The sequence below is a fragment of the Artibeus jamaicensis genome, unplaced genomic scaffold (assembly GCF_021234435.1).
Source record: "Artibeus jamaicensis isolate MK-2021 breed Jamaican fruit bat unplaced genomic scaffold, CSHL_Jam_final scaffold_612, whole genome shotgun sequence".
NCBI lineage: Eukaryota > Metazoa > Chordata > Mammalia > Chiroptera > Phyllostomidae > Artibeus > Artibeus jamaicensis.
In genome coordinates, this window is record NW_026522049.1 from 14,220,578 (window position 1) to 14,243,991 (window position 23,414).

The 23,414-nt window shown below is 51.1% G+C and overlaps 1 protein-coding gene across 2 annotated transcripts in view; it reads right to left on the reverse strand.

Moving 5' to 3' along the window:
- Positions 1 to 23,414, reverse strand: part of OCA2 (OCA2 melanosomal transmembrane protein) — a 156,465-nt gene that overhangs the window by 42,345 nt on the left and 90,706 nt on the right. For both annotated transcript variants that reach the window (XM_037132735.2, XM_053658817.1), the window contains exons 20-22: positions 14,328 to 14,387; positions 13,674 to 13,778; positions 9,040 to 9,133 (exon numbers count right to left, since the gene is read on the reverse strand). In XM_037132735.2, coding sequence (XP_036988630.2) covers positions 9,040 to 9,133; positions 13,674 to 13,778; positions 14,328 to 14,387 — 259 coding nt within the window. The remainder of the gene's footprint in view (positions 1 to 9,039; positions 9,134 to 13,673; positions 13,779 to 14,327; positions 14,388 to 23,414) is intronic.

Sequence of the window (23,414 nt, forward strand, 5' to 3'; positions counted from 1 at the left end):
TCTTTCCCTCTTTTTCCCTCCCTTCCCCTCTCTCAAAAAAACAAAATATTTTTAAAGAAATTAAAAATAAGATGAAATCAAGCCCTGGCTTACTGTGGTGGGAAGCTTCTGTCCCCTTTTGTTCTGGAATATTCAGACCACCGCACAGGCTTTTGACTATTTCACAGGCGTGATCAAAGTGATTCTTTTGCAAATGTCTGGAAAACAATCCACCAGTGACCCCCCAAATCTGTTCACTGCTTATAAACACTGCTGTTCCTTTGTGCACAGGACTATGGCTATTGTAGGTGATGGAAAAGATCACAGGAGAATGAACAAGTGGCAGTGAGTGCGGTGGCCATGACCTTCTACAGAAAAATGGAGTAGAGACGTGTATGGACGTGAACAGGAGGGGACGGGGTCTCAGCTGAGCAGCACGTGCCTCCAACCCCCTGGCAGGAACCCCTCTCTGTGGATGGAGGGTGGGGGCTGGCATCTGGGTGAATCACGTGACCCCCGGGTGGGCCTGTTTTGACAGCACACGTGATCTTCAGTGTGAGACACATGTACACACACAGACGCATGCATGGTGCAGGGGTGGGGGGCCAGGGGGACGGAGGCCGGGCCCAGTCACAGCGGCCAGAGCGGGGAAGGGTGGGTTTGCTTGGTGAAGGTCGGCAGCACCTTCTATCACCCGGTCCCAGAGGCCAGGGCCCGGGGATGGACAGGCCACCCAGACTTGGCCAGCCTACACAGCTCTGAGGTGTGTGCGTGACCGCCGAGTGTGTGAGCACGAGTGACCGCGAGATGCACGTCTGCAGCTGCGCACAGCACAGAGGGAGGGGCCCGGCAGAGACTGGACGGTGTGTGGAATCCGCAACCTCAGAGCAGCGCTTGTCGGGCTTGTGCACGACGCGGATGCCACGGAAGAAGCCAGGAGCTGGGCGGGGCTGCGAGGACAGGACTCTGGGGACGTCCCTCATTCACGCATCCCCAGGCACGTAGCGCCCACCCTGCATTACCTGGGTTACCTGCGTGGGCCCAACCGAATCACATGAATGCTTAGAAGCAGAGAACTTTCTCCACCTAGAAGCACAAGGGAACCTCAGAGGGAGGAGACAGACCCCGGGCGGGGTGGGGTGCGGTGGGGTAGGAGGCATCCCGGGGAATGAGAGATATCCGGGGAAGGGTCGGACAGTCGAAGGGAGGACCGAGCAGGTGGCGATGCACCGTGGGTGTGGCCGCAGCGGCCCCACGCAGCCTCCCCCGGTGCTGCCACACAATGTACCCGCTGTCACCCCGACCTGGGCACTGAGATCTCACTCCCTTGCCCGTCCATCCTGCTGGGCACTGTCACCCCATCCGACAAGAACCTTGGGGACAGAGGGCTGGCAGGAGGCCCAGCCCTCCTGTCACACGTGGTTTCTCGGCCACATCTAAGGCAGGACGCATGGGGGGCAACGGCTACGTCAGGAGGCTCCCGACCGATGGGTCACGGAGACGAGCCAGCAGGTGAGCCCCACACGCACTGGGAACACAGCGCACCCGCCAGTGCAGAGGGCAGAACCGCGGCTTCAGATTCAGGAGACACGGAGCAAAGTCTCCAATCTGCTGAGCCGTGAGCAAATCGCTGACCACTTCCATTACATTAAATGTTCTTTCTTTTCAGTCCTCACCTGAGGATATGTTTACTCATTTGAGAGAGAGGAACATCGATTGGTTGCCACCCGTGCATGCCCCTGACTAAAGAAATCGACCTCACAGGGAGCAACACTCCAGCCACGCGAGCCACCCGCCGGGCAAGAGCTGTTTGGCTACGAGGAGAAGATGCAGAATGAGACAGTGCCGGCAGCAGGGCGGGTTCATCTCCTATGATAGGCGGGCAGCGCTGTTACAGGCTGCAGCCTCGGGGGTGTCACCCAGAACCGCTGTCTCCACTGCACACTCTGCCCCTCAGTGACACTCGGTGTCAGAACTGGCTCCAGGCATCTGGGCACCAGGTGGCCGTGACCCATTCGGGGAGACAGCAGCCGGCCCGGCCCATCCTGGGCCCTGCCCCCAGGAGACACCCACCGACTCTCCCTCTGAATGGCTGTGACCTGCCCACCCCCATGTCTGTCCCTGCAAGTGGCAGGTGTCCACCTGCCTGTCCCTGTGCCATCGTCAGCAGGGAGATGTTGGCCACATCTGTGTGACGTGAGAGCAGTCGCCACCTTTCCTGCTGGGTGCACGAAAGACAAAGAACATGAGAGTCCATTCAGAATGTCCACGGTGATGTCAGCGGTTTAATAAGCTGTTAACGGGCTTTAAAGGCATCTTATGAATTAAAGATGCATGGGTTTGCCCTGGCCAGTGTGGCTCAGCTGGTTGGAGCATTGTCCTGTAACCAAAAGCTTACAGGTTCGATACTCAGTCCAGGCATATAGAAGAAGCAACCAATTGATATTACTGTCTCTCACTTCCTCTCTCTCTAAAACCAAAGGAAAAATGTCTTTGGGTGAAGATTTTAAAAAAATGCATGATTTCACTGATGGGCTCCATGTGGTGGGGACAGAGCAATCCTAGGTGGCAGCACTCAGGCTAAAGCCACCTTTCCACCTGCCGTCAACAGAAGGCACAAGGGGGCGGGGTGCACGTGCGGGGCTGCTGCCAGCCGGGCACGCCCAGTGCCCTTCGTGGAGAGGTGCCGGGTGCGCGTCTACAGGCATGACCAATCATCCTTCCAGACTGCGCCCCGCCTTCTGCTCGGTGGTCTGCAGAGAATCCCCCATGGAACGCCAGGCGTGCACGCCAGTGAAGGTTTTCCACTGGCCAGAAAACATAAAATTAGTTCTCCGTGCTGGCGTTCCCCTTGGCACACCAGAGGGCCAGCCGTCACACGGAGATGTGAGCGTTCACGCAGCCGGCGGGCGGCCCGTGCTCCCCAGGTAACTGGCCAGGACGCCGCGCCCACCGGGGCCTCCAGCGGTCTTTTTACTTGCTCTCTGTGCCTTGCCCGTAGATATTTAAATTCACTTTGGCTTGTTTTTAGCCAATTAATACATGGATATGGCAAGAAATAAAATGCAAGCGCTCGATGGTCAAGGGCACCAACAACCACAATGGGCCTGTGAGTCACCGAGGTTTCAGGGTTGGACGTAGGCTCACCTCCCGGGGAAAGCAGTCAGCAGCAGGCGCAATACTCCAATGACCCCGGGCACTGCCAACGCCACGCCTGAGGGGCCAAGACGGGTGCCAGGGCCGACGTCCAATCACGTCTCATTTCTCACGTTCCATCACCTGCTTGAGATCCCGTCACATTTTAATTTCCTTCTTAGTTAGACCATGACACGGTTGTAGCCTGTTTTGCTAAACCTCGGACTTCTAATTCACTGGTTTTCCAAATAAAGAGAGCTCAGGAGAAGAGAAGCTGGACTGGGCTGCTGGAGTTAGATTCCCAGGTCCGGGGTTTACTGGATCTGAGACACAGGGCAAGTTTCTAAGGCTCCTTTGAGTCCCAAAAGTCCACGAGACCTCAGGAGACGCATAGGCACCCATTCGCTGCTTCTGCTCTGGAAAACTGGCTTCTATTATTTCTTCAATGAATTCCCCCCTTGCACTTCATTCGGTCCCGTCTGAGATTTCTCTAGTAGCTGAATATTGGGTTTCTCATATTGGACTTTTGCACATATTATTTTTCCCCTGAATTTTCTTCTTTGACTGTGGCCTCAGGACTTGAAGATGTTTCCTTGACTCTCCTTCCCAGTACTCCTGCCTACCTGCAGGCATTGACCTAGTTTGGTGATTATGAGTGTACTCAGTGTGAACGAGTCTCCCCCTGGCTTTTCCGTTTTTATTACTTTAATTAACCCATCATTTTGAGGTGACTGACATTCACACGAAGTTGTAGGAATAATATGAACAGAGCCTGGGTACCGTTTACCCAGCATCCCTCGGTGCTGATGCAGTGCAGCATCCCAGTCATGACCCCGACCTGGAGGCAGACGAGACGCACAGCGGTCTCCTCCCCCACGCCCTTCCACCCCCACCATGCACTGACCCCTGGTAATTACTAACCTTTCTATCACTTTGTCATTTCAACAACATTATATAAATAGAATTATTCACTGTGTGATCTTTGGGTTTGCCTTTATTCACCTCACATAATCCTCTGGAGATCCAACATGCCAGTCACATGGATCAACGGTTCATTGGCGTTGAGCTAAGTAGCACTTCCTGGCACAAACATGCCATAGTCTGTTTCAACATTCACAGTCGAGGGACATCAGGTTTGTTTCTAATTTTTGGCTACTGTACATAAAGCTTCTAGAAACATCATGTACAGGTTTGGGGGTGAACGGAAGTTCTCTTTTCTTGAGAACAAATGCCAAAGAGTGTAGCTTTAGTTTTTAAGACAGTTCTAAACTGGTTTCTGGTGTGACGCCAACTACCCCAACGACGATGTCTCAGTGACCCAGTCTCTCCACATCATCACCAGCACTCAGCAATGTCACTATTTTTTTATTTTAATTCTCTAATTTTAAATCTGAGCCATTGTTATAGGTGTGTGATGACACTGTACTGTGGCTTTAATGTGCAATGCTGGATGGCTGAGAATATTGAACATCTCATTTACTTACTTGCCATTTATGTACCCACCTATCCATAAAATTTTAGAACGCTTGTGTTCATATGTACAAAAGACTTGACGAGGTTTTGGTAGGGATCACGTTAAACCTAAATATTAATTTGGAGACAACTGATATTTTTACTATAGTAAGTCTTTCAATCTATGAACATGGTATGTCTCACCATTTATTTGGGGTCTTCATTGATTTCTTTTATCAGCATTTTGTAATTACAGCTTCAGGTTTTAATTTGTGGAGAAATCATAAATAGTATTGTACATTTAATTGTAGCATCTGTGTGTTCATCACTAAAATTGACTGTTGTGTTATTTATCTTATAACCATGACCTTGCTGAACTCATATATCCGTTATATGATTTCCTGTTTGTTTGTTTTATTTCTCTAATAGATTGCTTGGAATCTACAGAAACAATCATGTCCTCTGCAGTAGAAACAGTTCTACTTCCTCCTTTCCAATCTGTATGCCTTTTATTTACTTTTCTTGCCTTATTGCACTGGCCAGACCTTCCAGCACTATGTTAAAAGAGAGAGGTGAGAGCAGACATCCTTGCTTTGTTTCTAATTATAGGGAGCAAACATTCGGTCCTTCAACCAATAAGTATGACATTCACTACAGCTATTTTTGCAGATGCTCCTTATTAATGTAATGGTGTCCTGGACATTTTTTTGTAAAGAACTGTAGAGACCAATGCTAATACACACACACACACACACACACACACACTCACACTGAAAAGGGCATCGCCCTCTGTGCAAGGTTCTCTGTTCAGAATGTGGACCCAATGTAATCTGTGGCTAAGCTAGACCTGGCTTCACTGCATCTCAAGTTCAGTGCAATTTGTCTCTAGCTGCAGATGTTTTGAGAATGGGATCAGGAGTTTCTCCAAATCAGACACAACAGAAAAGGGGCATGCTGGAGTTTCCGGGCTGTATAGCCAAGCCCTGCGTATTCTGAACCAGAAGAGCCTCTTGATTTGACAGCCTATTGATGGCTGAAGATTCTCTGTGTGGGCGGGGCTTTCTGCCCATCAAAGGTGCTCTCCCCCACCCCCACTGCAGTGCAGTGTGCGGAAATCCAACCCAGCTCTTCCTCCCCTGCTTCTGCAGCAAACCGAGCTTCGCTGCACACTCAGCAAAGGCACTGAGAGGCTGCATTCATCTGTCCCACCTCACCTCGCTGTCCCACCTCTGTCCCACCTCGCTGGACAGCGCTCATGTTCTCCTCTCCCCACGCAGGAGCTTGTCACTTTCTGCACTTCACGTCACGTGGGTCTCTGTGCATCTTCACAATTCTAATGGTGCTTTTTTAAGGATTTTACTTATTTGTCTTTAGAGGGGAAGGGAAGGAGAGAGGGAGAGAAATATTGATATATGGTTGCCTCTCATGCGTCCTCTACTGGGAACTGGTCTGCGACCCAGGCATGAGCCCTGACTGGGAATCAAACCACAATCCTTTGGTTTGCGGCCCACACTCAATCCACTGAGCTACACCAGCCAGGGCTGATGGTTTTTTTAAACTATGATTTTTGTAGCTCCTGTTGCTTATTTTGTTTGTTCTCTGTGATGTTGAGAACAACGGACCCTTGAAACCTTATCCTTCCCAACTGGAGTATGAAGCCCCTTGCAGCAAACCTGACCAATGAGAGATGGGAGACGGCAGGGAATGAATGGAAGACAGATAATTCTGTCCTCCTCCATCTGCTTCAAGACACGGCGCTTCTACAGAACCCACCCGGAGAGGCCCCACCGGATGAAGCTGGCACCATGTACAGTCACGCCTCGGTGCTCGTCAGCTTCAGAACTCGTCAAACCCTGTACTTATCACATTTGGACCAGAAAGAAATGTTTCGGGACTCGGCACACTTGCTAGAACTTGTACGAGTCATGGCACCGCCCGAAAGAGAAAACGCTTCATCGCTCATCGCTTGCTTGGTGCTTCTCTGGCGTCGGCACTCCTCACGAGGGCCAGAATGAATGAACGACCAAGGAACCTCGGCGTTTGTTTTCTCTCCTCCGTCTCACCTCAGAGGGAGTTTCTGCCCTCTGTCTTCCCGTCCCACCATCGCGTCTCCCGGAAAAAGCATCCGCAGGCAAACTTGACTCCACCTCTGCCTTCTAGGAAACCCAGGGAGGCAGTGTTGCCTTAAGACTCATTTGTTCTTAGCTCTTAATAAAAAGAACAACCAAAAGGTATTGGATCCAGACAAGGGAAGATTTTTGTTTGTTGTTGCAAACTGTCTAGTGTCTCATATAATTTACACAGCAAATGACACTTCTCCAACCAACTGACAAATTTCATTTAAAACAGTCATCAAAATGTCCAGCCCTGGGGGAAGAAGGAGTTATGGTGTAATGAGGAGAGTTTCAGCCGGGGATGATGGAAAGTTCTGGAGATGGATGGTGGTGATGGTTGCACAACACTGTGAATGCACTTACGGCCAGTGAACTGTACACTTGAAATTGGTTAAAACCACCTGGCCAGGTGACTCCGTTGGTTGGAGCATCATCTCATACACCAAAAGGTTGCAGGTTCAATTCCCAGTCAGGGCACATGCCTGGGTTGCTATTCCTTCCCCAGCTGGCGAGCGTATAAGAGGCAACCAATCAATGTTTCCTCTTTCACATTGGTGTTTCTCTCTCTCTCCCCCTTCCTCTCTCTAAAATCAATAATAATATCCTCAAGTGAGGATTAAGAAAATAAGTTAAAACCATTAACTCTATGCTACGTATATTTTTCCAAATTTTTTTTACGTATCAAACTCAGAGTCAGTGAAAGAGGCTCCTCAACAGAAGAAGTGCAGAGTTAACACCCAGTCAGGCTGGGCGTCTACTGGACCAGGAACAGGCACCATTCAACAACCAGTAGGGTTAAAATATCCCAAGTCTTGCCCTATCTGGTGTGGCTCAGTGGATTAAGCACCTGCCTGTAAACCAAAGGGTCGCCAGTTCGATTCCCAGTCAGGGCACATGCCTGTGTTGGGGGCCAGGTCCCCAGCAGGGGGAGCACACAAGGCAACCAAACATGGATGCTTCTCTCCCTGTCTTTCTCCCTCCTTTCCCCTCTGTCTAAACGTAAAGTAAATAAAATCTTTTTAAAAGTAAAATAAAATGTCCCAAGTCTTGACACCTTCACTGCTGGTTACAGCTATGCCCCTGCTTCCGAGAGGGGCTGGGTGAAGGAGTGTTCAGTTATATTTTAGGTTATTGACCACGTAAATGGTGCCTGTTGGCGTCGCTCCTTGGTCACCCCTCCGTGTTCACTCTCCAAGGTCAGGGGAATCCGGACCTGCCTGGGGGGCTCTCACCCTTCGAGACCCAGCTGCCCCCCCCCACACTGGGTCACACTCCTCTCGCAGCTCCACCAGTTCCCCTGAGCACCCTGTGTGGGTGCAAATAACCCTTTATTGCCATCTTAGCTTCGGTGACTGTCCCCACTCGTGAGCCCAAGGTCAGGTCACAGCAGAGGCTCCGTGAGGCTGAAGGAACAAAATCCCACGCAGGGGACACATTTCCACACGCCCCTGCATCACTTTCCTCCTGGGGACGTTAACTGTGGCTTTGAGCACACCCACTGCCTTCCCTGGGCTGGTTCTTGGGGGGAGGATAGGTCTGGCCCCTCACAAGCACATCGCTGCCTCCAGAAACCGTAGCAACTTCCCTGAAGGACAAAGCCCCCCCACGACGAACAAGGAGATGAACTCAACAGAGAGCTATCGATTTCACAGTCGGAAGTGAATCTCAGAACAAAGAAGGATGGACCACCTCAGCATGCCTGCGTGGGAGAATAAAAACTTAAAATGTACCTGGTGCATTAATCTGAGAGCGTCCGCAGCCCTTTCCTGCTCCCCCGGGTGACACGACCCTGGGTTTGGGAAGGGCGCCAGTGTGGGCCTCCCAGGACAATCGGAGGCAGAGCCCTGCCTCTGCCACCCGAGGCCAGTCCCTCCGGACTCTCTCTAGGCCACTTTCCAGTCCCCCCGAAGGGCAGCACCCTCCCCTGCAGAGAAAACCTTTCCTCCTTATTCCTAGGTCCATACCCCAGCCTCTCCGGCAGGCCATCACCACGCAGCTCCTTCAGGGGAGGTAAGAACCTGCAACTGAGGATGCCCTCTGACCCACAGTCGGTTTCTAAATATGAACCACGTGGGCTCGGAGGCAGCATGGGAGCCACGTGGGCCTGGGCGTGGCGTGGGAGCGGCATGGGCTCAGGTGCGCTGTGGAAAAACACTAACTTGGAGACATAAGCACTGATCGACCTCAGGCCGCGGGCTTAGGTGTCAGGGTGGCCCCCGCGAGGGGGGGCGGCTGCAGGGCTGCAGGTGGGTGTGTGCTCAGGCAGCCGCCACTCCCCTCACCGCCCTGGCTGGGGTGCGCCCCGGGCGTCCCCGCACCTCGCAGCGCAGCGGACCCCTCGGGCGCCCGCACCCCTTACCTCCCAGGCAGGTGCCGAAGGCCAGCGCGTACATCAGCGGCGGCGTGGGCAGGCCGACTTCGGGGTCCCGACTCAGGTTCAGGAGCACGGGGATCTGCAGAGGGAAAGGAGGTGACGTCACACCCGGGGTAGGCAAAGGACTGTCAAAATCCAAAGCACTTTTCTGCCATCAAACAGCAGGAGCACAGGATGTTTTGACCGAAAGCCAGGTGAGCTCTGGGGTCACACGGCCTGGGGTTGCAGCCATTGGTGCGTCTTTGCTTCTGGCCGCAGGACCCACCGACCCGCCCTCCTTCTCCTCCGCGGCCCACACTGCTGCTTCGGGCCCTAAAATGCGATCAGGTCAGGGAGAGCCTCACAGGACGCCTGGTACAGTAACCGCACAGCCAGCTGCCCATGGCACCTCCACACACAGCCAGTTCCGAGGCCCCTGCTTGCGCCTGCGCTGCTTCCCTGGTGCTGAAGCGCAAGCTTAGTAACATCTGTCTGGAACTTTCCATCGGGTTGCTCCCGATTTCCATGTTGAGGAAGCCGAGAAGCCCAACACTGGTGACAAAGAGACACATCCAACCAGCACCTGGGCCTGTGGATTGGCAGCGACAGCTGAGACCCAGGGAAGGGACCACGAAGGGAAGAGATCGGGTCTCAGGACAGGACTGTTGCCAGCAGCAAATAAGATCACAGGCAAAGGGCCCCGGCTGGTGTGGCTCAGTGGACTGAGTGTCAGCGTGCAAACCAAAAGGTCACCGGTTCAATTCCCAGTCAGGGCACATGCCTGAGTTGTGGGCCAGGTCCCCAAGGTGGTGGGGGAGGCAACCACACACTGATGTTTCTCTCCCTCTCTGTCTCCCTCCCATCCCCTCTCTCAAAAATAAATATAATAAAATACTTTTAAAAAATAAATTGAAGAAAAAAAGATAAAGCATAGGCAAAGACACAAGAGAGACACACTCCCAGCACCATGCTAAGGAAGGTGCCCCAAGTTCCACTCACAAAACACCGACTCACAGGCAGGCCTTGACAATGACTTTGACGATGCTGCAGTGGGGCTGCGCAGAGCACTGTGGGAACCCATAAGATAAGCAAGGCCGTGGGGGAATGGGGGGTACAGAACACATCGCAGAAAAGGTATTTACGGAGGCACTGACGGGGCCTTTGAGGAACTCCCACGTTTGAGGAACTCTAGTCCATGAGCTCTGGTTTCCCAAGGCAGAGCCCGAACCTTACCGTCCCCGCCTCCTTTGCAGCTAGAACAGCCCGTGACATGGGCTCCCACTGTCAGACACTCCTGAGCGAGGAGCAGCTTGGAGGGTCTAAAGAAGTGTGACCTGGAAGCCCACAGGGTGGAGTGACAGAGGCCCCAGCACTCAGAGGCCAGCATTGGCGGGTGCAAAGCAGCCCATGCAAAGCAGCACCCAGGGTGTCCTTCAGAAATCCCATGAACCGTGCGCCATCTTTACATAAACTCCTGTTCCCTTTTAAAGAGGGCTCTGTGGGTTGCAAGCGTTGCCTGGAATGTGGAGGCAGCTATGTGCCTTCCACACAGAATGATCTCCACTAACTTCTTAGAAATAAAATCAGCACCAGCCAAGCCAGTTCGGGGTGAGACTTTTTTAACTCTCAGCAAAGGATATGTTTATTGATTTTAGGGAGACAGGAAGGGGGAGAGAGATTGAGAGAGAAAGGTGAAAACATTGATATTAGAAACATAGATGGGTTTCCTGTGCATGCCCCTGTACATGCCCCAACCAAGGATCGAACCCACAACCTAGGTATGTGCCTTGACCAGGAATCAAGTCCATGACCTAATGGTGCCTGGGACAATGCCCCAACCAGCTGAGCCACCTGGCCAGGGCAGGGGATGGATGGGATTTATCGGTCCAAGAGAAGTCAGGAGATGACAGAGAAAAAAGTAATCAGCAAAGAAAAGGCATAATTAACGCAAAACCATAAAAAATAGTAGAAATAAACACTAGTGCACTTGTTAACACAAATTTCAATATATAAAACTAGTCTCTTAGATACAGATTACCTGCTTGGAATTTGAAAAACTGACTTGCCTGCTGCTTAAAAATTAAAAGGATTCCAAAAGAAAACAGTTTTCTCAGAAGGCTGCAAATAAAGCACTGGAGGAAGACGGACCAGACAGGGACTCAGAGTGGAGATGGAGGGAGACCGTAGGCAGCGTGACAGAGACCAGCCACCCGAAGAGACACGGGGAATGGGCCCCCGGGGCGAGTGGGAACGGGCCAGTCGATGCCGCGATGCGCCACGTCAGAACCATCGACTGGAGAGGCCACAGTGAGTCTGGACAGCGCCCAACGACACGCGTGGTTCCACGTGCATGTCTGGCCGGGGATAAACTCCGCTCCTTACACGCGGAGCTCACTGGCCACGTGCCAGGGGACATTCCCGGGGGTGCAGACCGGACCCGGCCACCGCAGCTGGAGGGGAAAGAGGCCACACAAAGACACCGTGTGGAAGGGGGAAAAGGGAGCGGGGCAGGGGCACGGACCTCGGCCCCGCCCAGTGTCCCTGTGCCGCCCGTGGCCCAGACCCCACACCTGGGTGCAGCCACACACCCACGTCCTGCCCGAGGTCACTCAGTGCCACTTCCAGGCTCGAGTGGAAACCCAGCTCCACGCTGTCCCCCCGACAGAGCCACACCGGCGCCACGTGCCAACCTGGGGAGGCCGGACCACTGACCTGTGGGGGTTCAGCTGCCCCCCTCACGTGAGGCTGCGGCTTTGGACTCAGCGTTTGGTTTCCGTCCATGGCGACACGTCATCCAAGACCCCTCCCCCCCCTTCCCCAGTGTGCCATCAAATGAGTGAGTGCGCCCCAAATCCGTGAGGGTGGCTCCCTCAGGACAGGGAGGGGCCCTGGGGATGGGGGAGGAACAGGAAAGGTTACAGTCACCTGTAATACTTTGTGTCACAAAAATAAAACAGACGAGACAACCTCAGGTCGAGGGGTCGATGCTGCAGCGTCGCCATTTGGGGTGGTCAGTGTACAGGCATCTGTTATACTAGCTGTGACTTCCCAGATTTATGTTTTAATTTTAAATTTTATGTTGCTATTCAAATTCAAGGAATGAAAATAGCAAAAGGGTCCTTCCTTTTCACCCCGGCCGGGTGGGTCAGTGGGTCGGAGTCTTGTCCCAGACACCAAAAGGCTGTGGGCTCGATCCCTGGTCAGGGCACACGCCTGGGTTGCAGGTTCAATCCCCGGTGGGGGCACGTACGGGAGGGAAGCGATCCATGCTTCTCTCTCACAAAGATATTTCTCTCTCTCTCTTTCTCCCCACTGGCCAACCTCCCTCCCTTCCTCTCTCACTAAAATCAATAAACATGTCTTCAGGCAAGGATTTTTTTTAATTTATAAAAGTGCCCGTTTTTAAGAAAATGGAGGATTCTAAACTGTCACAATAGGGACATGTCCTTCAGTCCCACAGAGGACCTTGTTCCCGAGACCTGGAAGCCCCGCCCCAGGAAGTGGGGCACATCCACTGTGAGCACCTGGGGCCACCAGGAAAAACAGGTGACAGTTGGCAACAGAGTCCTTGGGCTGTGACCACCCCGTGGGGCTGCTCTGAATCCAGATGCACGGGGCGCCCTGTAGACTCCATTTCCACCGAGAAGCGGACGCGCACAGTCCCCTCAGCAGGAGGCCCCAGCCACGTGGTCTGCCCGAGAGGGGCCACCGCCCGCCACCCGCCCTGCAGACCACAGTCCCGACCCGCTGAGCCAGGCCGGACTTTGGAGACCAGCCACGCACCTTCTTCTTTGCTCACCCGGAATTCATGGAAACACGCTGACGGCCACGGAGGAGCTCGGAATTGCTGGGCCCAACCCTGCAGCTAGGTGGCTGGAGGGCCGGCTGGGACCCGCTGTGATTCCTGGAGTCGTGCAGGTGACGCAGAGCCCCAGGTGACCCTGGGTCCTGTGACACGGCGAAGCGCAGCCGCAGAGGCCGGCCGCCCTGGGCTCAGCGCCCGGGTCTCTGCTCTGTGCCTTTGGGACCCGTGGTTCTGACTATGACATGAGGTGGTGGAATGTCATGGGAGCCCCTGCACAGAGTCCTGCAGGGGCTGGGCCCCCCGCGGCCCCCAGGTTCCTGCTCCCGCCTTTACTTTGTCCCATCGGGGCTCACAGTGCTGCCGTGAGCCCGGAGATCGACCATGTCAGAGGGCCCAGTGGGGACGGACGGGCTGTCCACTCGGTGAAGGCCTCTCGTGCGCACCCCAACATCAGTGGGGCCCAGAGCACGCAGACAAGCCACAGTCCCGTCCCTGCCACACCAGGAGCCAGTGGGCGGAGCACCAAGAGCACTACTTCCACATCCACGAGGAATAAAGGACAAATGCCTTCAGCCAGGCTCTGTCTCGGGTGCCCCCTGATACTCAAGAACAAAACGAAAAGCCGCGTTTTCCACGCCTCGGCAGCTGTCAGTGGGGTGGACCCACCACGCACAGCCTACCCGGCCGCTGCGGGCCCTGCCGTCTGCCCTCTGCGCCTGCGACGGCACAGCCAGCACCCAGGGCCCCGCCTCTGCCTCCTCCGCGGGAAAGGCGAGTCCGGACTGTCTCCGGGCTGCAAGCTGGGCTCCTGCTCCGGGGAGAGCAAGTGACTCACCATCGTAGTTGTGAACGGGATGTTGTCCATCAGGGAAGACGCGAGCGCCGAGACCCACACCACCAGCACGATGGCGGCAGCGAGGCGCTGGTCCTCGGGGACCATCTGGAAGGGGCAGACGCAGTATTAATCACACGCACTCGGGACACACGGCCCTCGTGCCCTGGCGTGCACGGCCGTCTGTCCCGCGTCGGACACACGGGAGGCCCAGGAGGGTCCGGGCATGTGCACAGGAGCAGCCCGCACCACCCCGACCCCACCAGGAGCCCGGCCGGGTCCCAGGGGTCACAAGTCAGCCAGCCGTGCACAGGGAGCCGGTGGCCCGGGGCCTGGTGGCGGCACACTGGTCGCACCGGTCACACCCACCTGCTGTCCCGGCACCAGGCCGCAGCTGGCACCTCTCACAGTCACTTACCAAGACTGCTGTCTGTCTGTCTTCGGTGTTAACCAAAGGCTAATAGCAAAATTACAGGCATCCGTCATTATATCTATTTTTTAAAAGGCTCCCTTCATCTCCAGGCTGCCCAGGATGAAAAAGGGCCCCGACTGGGCTTTTTACATAATTAATGTGACTTATTCTTGCCAGATTTTTTTTTTTAAACAGAATCAAAGGCCCAGTGGCCGGAGCACACTGTATCGCCGCACGTAACCTACCTTTATCAGCAAAATGGTCTGCTCGCCAAGGTACTCTACTAAGTGCAGATGTGCCAGCGCCTAGAAGAAATGGACGCAAGATGGGAACCGCTTTAAAGCTGCGAACACACACATGCAAACTCCAAAGAGCCAGCCTTTGAGATGGAAATAAGGGAACGGAAGGCAAGCCCGGGCTCCCTGACTTACAAAGACGATTTCTCTGACACTGGAAATCGTTCACCATCACACAGGCTCACTGAGGAATCACCAAGAAGCAAGTACAAGGATGTGATTTGTGCCCTGGTTGGTGTAGCTCAGTGGACTGAGCGCTGGCCTGTGAACCAAAGGGTCACCAGTTCGATGCCCAGTCAGGGCACATGCCTAGGCTCCGGGCCAGGACCCCGGTAGGGGGCATGCAAGAGGCAACTGGTCTGTTTCTCTCACACCCTGATCTTTCTCTCCTCTCTTTCTCCCTCCCTTTCCCTCTCTCTAAAAGTAAATAAATAAAGTCTTAGAAAAAAGACGTTATTTGTATTCACAGCCACCAGTGGAAGGCTGTCTCGCCTCTCACACCTCCACACTGATCTTCCACAGAAGGTGCACGTCACATTTCTTTCAAAGTTAAGCATTGCAGAGTTTTAGAAGAATAACAATAAAAAGAGGACACAGGGTTTATATAAGCATCAAAGAAAGGAAGGACGAGTCTATTTAACCGAAGCACTGGAGAGAGCCAGAAGATTGTGTCCAGAGAGAGGTGGGACGCAGGTGCCGTGTGCTCCAGCTGCAGCCTCATCCCAGCCCTGGGGTTGACGGGGTGGCTGTGCTGCCCAAGACGGGTCCTGGGCAGGGAACAGCACCAGGAGGCCACCAGCAGTGGATGACAGCTGCCCCACACGTCTCAAACGTGAGGTCATCATGCTGAACCTGACTATAAAAACTAAAACCGTCAGTGTGCCCACGTTTAAATAAAAGTTTGAAACTTCCGCATCTTCTGTAGAGTTGCTTGTTGGCCTTCCTTTAAAAGCTATGCAACCCAGGCCTGGCCTGTGTGGCTCAGCGGGCTGGGCATCATCCTGCAAACCAAAAGGTCGTGGGTTCGATTCCCGGTGAAGGCTCATGCCTGGCTTGCAGGTTCAGGGGAGAGTAAGAGAGGCAACTGATGTTTCTCTCTCACTTTCTCCCTCCCTTCCCGTCTCTCAAAAAAAGGAAGCAAAAAAGGAAACAGAAAAAGAACAGCTATGGAGCCCAGCAGCAGGAAAACTGTCAGGATGTCCCGCTAACTCTGTGTGACAGAGGCCACCAGACTTATCGTGGTGGTCGCACCATAAGGAATGTAAGCGTCAAATCGCTGTGGTGTGCACCTAAAACTAAGGTCATCTGGGACCTCAACTATACTTTAATAAGTAGTACTTTTTATTTCTTACATGTTTATTGATTTTAGTGAGAGAGGAAGGGTGAGGGAGATAAAGGGAGGAACATGGACTGGCAGCCTCTCATATGAGCCCCAACCAGGGATCGAACCCACAACTTAGCTATGTGCCCTGACTGGGGATCAAACCCCCAACCTTCCGGTGTAAGGGGCCATGTTCCAGTCCAACCAGGTGAGCCACCAGCCAGGGTAAAACAATGTTCTGAAACAGGGAAACAATTCAAATAAATGAGTAGATGAAGAAAGTCCAAGTGTGGCTCTTTGATCAGAATTCTGCTATTACAGCAACTAACTCCTCGGAGCAATCTACGCAGAGCAGGGCTCCTCGGTCTCAGTGCTGCTCATATTACAAACCCGATCATTGTCTACGGCCATACCACCCAGAACGCGCCCGATCTCGTCTGATCTCGGAAGCTAAGCAGGGTCAGGCCTGGTTAGTACTTGGATGGGAGAAACCCAATCATTAAAAAAATTTTTGCCCTGGCTGGTGTAGCTCAGTGGATTGAGCACGGGCCTTCGAACCAGACAATCGCAGTTCGATTCTTAGTCAGGGCACGTGCCTGGGTTGCAGGCCAGTTCCCAGCAGGAGACGCACGAAAGGCAACCACACATTGATGTTTCTCTCCCTCTCTCCTTCCCTTCCCCTCTAAAGATAAATAAATAAAATTTTTTTAAATTTTTAATTATTTTTATTTTTCACTGACAGCATTCAATATTCTAAGAGTTTCAGGCACACAGCAGCGCAATTAGACATTTATATACCTTACAGCTGATGCCCCAGTAAGTACCGCACCCGCTGACCCCCCAGCCATTCTTTGCTGTGGCCCATCCTGCGCGTTGCGGGGTGTTGAGCAGCATGTAAAGGATGTGCCGGCAGCAGTGTGACGGCCAGAGACGTCCCCGGATGGTGCTCACGTCACCAGGGGCACAAAGTCACCCCCTGTGAAGAATCACTAGTTTAGTTCAACCCAAATGTGACTAAAATGCACCTTTTAATTTGTGAAAAAATTAGGCGCGGCCACATCTTTCATGTGAGGTAGACTACTCATTGAAAACAAATCCAGGGTGTTGCCCTGACTGGTGTAACTCGGTGGATTGAATGTGGGCTACGAACCAAGGGTCACGGGTTCGATCCCCACTCAGGGCACGTGCCTGGGTTGTGGGCCAAGTCCCCAGTAGGGGGCGCACGAGAGGCAACCACACACTGGTGTTTCTCTCCCTCCCTCTCTTCCTCCCTTCCCCTTTCTCTAAAAATGAATAAATAAAGTATTTTTTAAAAGAAGTCCAAGGTCTAAACTTGACAGTTCTCTGCTGGATATCAAATCGAGTTCTGTGCGCATCCGACATGCAGCTTCAGACAGCTATGCAACTGATTGCATGTGTAGGTCCCGTGATTATCCCAAATACCCGGGTCCGCAGCAGGCAGCGTGACACAAAATAAAAGGAAATCTTCAAAACACCGGAACATTACATCTGACCGCTCAGTTCAAAGTAATCAATCTCTCTATTGGGAGAAAAGCCAAAATAAGAGGAAAACGCGATCTCCACTGAAGTACTTCTCTTACAAAATGGCAAATGAAATAACCGTGCGACACCTCGCCCTCCCGGCCGACAGGAGTCAGTATACAACGCACATTGTACACGTCAGCAAACTCAAGTTTAAGTGAAGCTTATCCACACCGCAGGCTCCTCCACTGATGTATCTAGTGACAGGCGATCGCATAACCACGTGAGACCTCCTCATCTTTCTGCTGCAGAAACAGGTCGTGAAAGGCTGATGCCACCGCGGTCTGACAACCTGGTCCCATTGAAATGAGGCAAATACAACTCACCGACGCTACTGCTTTTTTCAAAAGAATGAAGTAGGAGGATTTAGGGTCCCGTTTACGAGCCAAATAAATAGATCCTGGATAAAGCACACGTGGCCCCTGGCCCGATGGCTCAGTTGGTTGGAGCATCGTCCCTGTACACCAAAAAGGTTGCAGGTTCGATTCCCAGTCAGGGTACATACCTACGTTTCAGGTTCAAGCTCCAGTTGGGGCACGTACAGGAGGCAACCAATCAATGTCTGCCTGTCTGTCTCTCTCTCTCCCTAACCTCCCTTCCTCTCTCTCTAAAAATCAATAAACATATCCTCAGTCGAGGGTTTAAAAAAACACACCCTTGTAGCATTAGTGAGTTAGTAAGACAAAGCAAAGAATACTCTCCCCATGAACATGTTCTCTGCTGCCTGGGAGCTGCAGGTGTGGGCAGCACAGAACTGCCTTGAACTTGATGCTGAAGCAGAGCCCTGAGGCTGAGCAGCAGTGAGGTTGCAGGCCGAACCAGGGATCCTCACACTGAACCGAGACCCTCGACACGGGCTGAATCCCCCAGTGGACGCGCACACGAGCCCCAAAAGTAGGCACTCAGGAGTCCCGCTGACTAATACCAAGTCACAGAATGATCACCTGGGATGGTCAAGGACACACGAGGACAAACAACAGGAATGAGAAACCGAAGCTGATTTCCACAGATCCCAAACCTGCGGACAGGAGAATTCAGCTACCGATCACAGAAGAGGGGTTCTGTTTGAAGAAAACGGGCTTGAAGATTGTAAAATCCTCCTTGGGAACCAGTCACCACCAGCCTCAGTGAGCTAAGGGGGAAGGTCGTCACCTCAAAAGAATCCTGGAAAAGGTGTAGAACTGCCAAAAATTGGAACAGAATTTTAAACGATCTCTAGTGAACGCAAAGGCAAACAAGGGGATTGAAAATAAAACTATGAAAGGGAAGACTAATAAAGAGATGGTAGGTTTAAATGCCAATGTAAACAGAATAAACATATATTACGTAAAAGGTGGAAATTGTCAGAGCAAATTAAAACTTTGGGTTTTATGCCCAAATCCATGCCATTTGCCAAAGACATTTCTAAACCATAAAGGTGCAGAAAAGTTGAAAGTGGAAGGATAGAAATATATGTACACCTTGCGAATTTTAATAAATGAAAGTTTTATAACTGTTTTTTGGTTCACCCCTAAGAGTTAACAATTCTGAATCCATACAGCCTCACAATATATAAAACATAAATAGAACTACAAGGACAAAATAGACAAATCCACCATCACTTTGGGAATTTGCCAAAGAAAAAAAGAAACATGAGTCAAAAAATCAAAATGGAAACTGAACATGTTTGAATGAATAAAAATGTCAACACAATAAAAATACGTATCACACCTTGGAGGATGCAGCTAAATCTATGCTAACGGGAAATTTGTGGCCTTAAATATCATACTGGAAAATAGGAAACATGAAAAGACAAAAACTAAGCACTGTCTTCAACGGTTACGAAAAAAACACAAGAAACTGAACCAAAAGGAAGTTAAAAAAAATAATAAAATAGAAAGCAAATAGAAAATATTCCATAGAGAGTTAAGACCAAAAATGTATTCACTCACTCACAGGCAACTGATGAATAGAAAGGCCAAGGAGAGGGGGGAGGGGGAGGGGGGGGAGGGGGAGGGGGGGGGAGGGGGGGAGGAGGGGGAGGGGGAAGCAGAGGAGAAGGTGTTAGGAACTGCTCTGCTCTGCTTGGTTTCAGGAGCTGTAACTGCCCCCCATGGCTAAGGCTGAGTGAGCGACCTCCAGAATGAGAGTCGCCACTAAGGAGACAAAGCTTGTCTCTGGCAGCAGCGCTGCTTCTGTTTCATCCCCTGCCCCCAGTACTTGGTCCATTAGTCAGTGACGGGTAAGACCCCTCAGAGGGGGGGCAACCTAAGCCAGACACGATCACTTGGGAGGCCCTCAACGAAGGACTCGGGGGCTGCAGCAAAGAGGCTGTGATGGACCCTCGCCCCCCGGCTCTTCTGACATAGTCTGAGTCCCCATTTCCATCTGGGAGAAGCACTTCCAGGCTCTAATCCACTTAAGCCTGAAAACCTGTGATGGGAGAGGCTGTGCAGCCCCTTGCCTGCTCGAGCGGGATCTGGGGTGATCAGACATAAGAAAGAGTTCATAAAGTCCTGTGAAGCCTGCTTTGCTAAGAGTGCTTTCATTCATATGGTAAAGGTCTGAGCAGGAAATGAGTATGTCTCCCAAAGTTTTTACAACCCCCTTACCTGACAGACACTGACTCAGACTAAGCCCTCAGATTTCTTTGAAATGTCATCTGTTGTCTGAGCCTTGCCGCCTGACATTGATTGATGAGCTTTACCTGTATTCCTGTGCGTTACAACCTAATAAAAGCCATTGAGGAAGGGGTTCTTGGTCCCTCTCCTGTGAGAGATCGACCACCTCTCCTCCCCAAGCAGATCACGTCTTGGTAGTTTCATTTTCATCCGTGGCGGATGGGGGGACTTGCGGGCAAAGTGGCCCCCACAAGAAGTGAGAGAGAACGGGTCACAAGTCATCAATACCAGCAATGAAAAGAGGAGCCTCACTAAGAACTCTACTAAACAGGTGAAGCAGTGAGCATAATTCAACTCCAGCACTTCATCGTTCACACCTACAGCCACCTGATTCAGCACCGTTTGCCAAAAAGATGTCCCTTTCCCCATTGATCTGATTTGGCATTTTCATTGAAAATCAGCTGACCACATCGGTAGGGTCCATTTCCGGATTCCCTATTCTGATCGGCTTCTTACCAGTACCACACTGGCTTCATTGCTATAGCGTTACAGTTGGACTGTGAAATGATGGACGGAGCTTTAGCTCCAATGTTGTTCTTCTAAAAATGCTTTGGCTGTGCCCTGGCTGGTGTAGCTCAGTTGGTTGGAGCATTATCCCATGGATGGAAAGGTCAAGAGTTAGATTCCCGATCAGGGCACATATCCAGCTTGTGGGTTTGATCCCCAACTGAGACAAGTACCAGAGGCAACAAGTCGATTTCCCTCTCTCTCTTCCTCCCTCCCTTCCTCTCTCTGAAAGCAATGAAAACAATGCATTATGTTTTTTCAATAATCTCACAGTATGCATATTTTTTGGTATAGAGGTCTCAGGCCTGTTTTGTTAGTTTTACGTCCAATTTTTAATGGTTTTTTTTTAAGTTTTTTTAAAATTTTTCTTTATTTATTTTTCGAGAGAGGGGAAGGGAAGGAGAAAGAGAGGGAGAGAAACATCAATGTGTGGTTGCCTCAACTGGCCTGCAACCCAGGCATGTGCCCTGACTGGGAACCGAACCGCGATACTCTGGTTCGCAGGCCCGCACTCAATCCACTGAGCTACGCCAGCCAGGGCTAATGTTTTTGATAAGCACTGTAAACGCAGTCGTTTCTTCAATATTTTCCACTGGTTTGTTGTCAGTATAGGAGAATACCATTTACTTTTCTATGCTGATCTTGCAGTTTTGGCTTTGTTGAGTTCATTTATTCATTCTAGTAATGCTGGGGGGGAATGTACATTATGTGGGGCTTTCTACATGAGCAATCCCATCAACAATTAGGGACAGTTTCAGTTTTCCTATTTGCATTTCTGTGCCCTTTATTTCTTTGGAACTGTGGCCTGCAGAACACAATGCTGAGTGTGTGGTATGGGGGTAATATGAGAGGCAATGACACACTGATGTTTTTCTCCCTCTCTTTTTCCCTCCCTTCCCCTCTCTCTAAAAAATAAAAAAAATAATAAAAACAAACAACCACTGAAGTCACCTGCAGCTTTCCTGTGGGAAGACTTTTTATTAATTCAATTTCTTTACTTGATATAATTCTGTTCAGATTTTTCTATTTGTCCTTGAGTCAGTTTTGGTAAGTTATGCTTTTCAAGAACACGGTCCATTTTACAAGGTTGTTGAATAAGTTTGCATGAGGTGATTAACGGTGTTCTCGCTGTTCCAGTCACGCCCGCAGGGTGTGTGCTCATAAGCCCTTCTCACTGCTGATTGGGCCAGTCCGTGTTCCTCAGCAGCTAGAGGCTCGTCAGTTCTTTTGATCTTTGTAGGTCTTTCTTTTCTGTTGTAAGTAGTTAATCAGTAGGTTTCCCCTTTCAGCCTTCAGCGGCATCCAACACTTCTTGTGTTTTATTTCGCCAACATTTATTTTACAATATTTTCTCATCTCCAATTCGTGAGCTCATTAGAATCCTGCTGCTGAATGTCAAGACATGGATTTTCCCGAGAGACCCGATTTTTGGTTTAAATTTGCCGAGTTCAGAATCCACAACCCTGATCTGTAATGCATCGCCTTGGAGGCCTCACACGTGCACAGGGAGGGGCCGGGCGGCGCGTTCTGCAAACATCACGGCCGTCAAAACTGTTCACAGCGCTGCTCACGCCTTCTGGGGTTCTCATGCCCTTCCGCCCAGGTGATCTACCAAGCTCTGAGAGAAGACACAACCTTCTGTGGCTGTGCACTTGTCTACTCTGTTTTAATTTTGTGAATCAATTGCTTTCTGAGGCTTTATGAGGCAGATTTATCACCGCTATGTGATAAATAGCAGTGATAAATCTGCCTTCCCCACAAGCTGCCCCTTTGTCATTATGAAATGGCGCCCATTACCTCTAATAACACGATCGGTCTGTCTGATGCCACTTCAGCCTCTGTGCAGACTGTCGGCAAACTGTGTTCGTCCATTCGCTCTTGTTCAACCTAGTTGTATCTTTATATTAAAATTGCATCTCTTGTGGGCAACGCGTGTTAGTCTGGCTGTTATACCCAGTCCCTCGGGGTCTTCTAATTGGACGGTTGCCTTTAGCATAACTGTTGATACTGCTGCACCCAGCAAACGTGTTTATTGTTGGCACATTCCCTCTGTTTTTATTCATCTCTGTGCCCATTGTCCTGCTTTCTTTGGGGTTACTTCAATATTATGTTGTTTTTGTCCCTTAGCATTTTACCCAAATATTTTCTTCCTTTCTTCTTTTTTTTTTTTTAAGATTGTATGTATTTATCTTTACAGGGGAAGGGAAGGAGAGAAAGAGAGAAATATCAGTGTGTGGTTGCCTCTCGTGAGCCCCTGCTGGGAACTGGCCTGCAACCCAGGCATGTGTCCTGACTGGGAATCGAACCTCAATCCTTTGGTTCACAGGCCCGCGCTCAATTCACTGAGCTACACCAGCCAGGGCCCACATATTTTCATTGTATTTTTAGTAATTACTCCAGGGATTACAAAATACATACCTGGCTTTTCCGCTTAAAGTTAGTTATCTTATTGCATTAAGTAAAATGGAGAAGGCTTGAAATGACACAGGTCCTCTCCTTCTTGGTAGATTTGGATGGCTTCCACGAAGACGGTTTGGAATTTGCATGAGTGATTACCCATGAACGTGAAATTATTATATGCAGCCTACAAATGAGAGCCTCTATCCTATTATTAGCACTGTGATTACTTGCAGTGATGGAGCCCGGGCGCAGCTAAAGATGTCCTTCTGGCAGAGATGCAGTGAAATCCCATCACACAGGAAGCCTTTCCGAACCTCCTGGACACCCAGCGAGGGAAAGAGCTACAGCACAAGCGTGCCTGCCTAGGAAACTCGTTGTTTAGGAAACAAGAACTCACTAAAGCTTTGGGAAGCAAATTTTTTTTTTTTGCTTTCTTTTCAGTTGAAGATTCTGATAACAATAGTCTCACAAGGAGCCTTCCTCACGGGGTCCTTCTGAGTGCCACTCGGTGCCTGTGACAGTTCTGATGTCACCGCTAGACATGCGATGTGATTTACAAGCATAAGAATTTTATAAACATGAAATCCTGGTAACCCAATAGTTTAT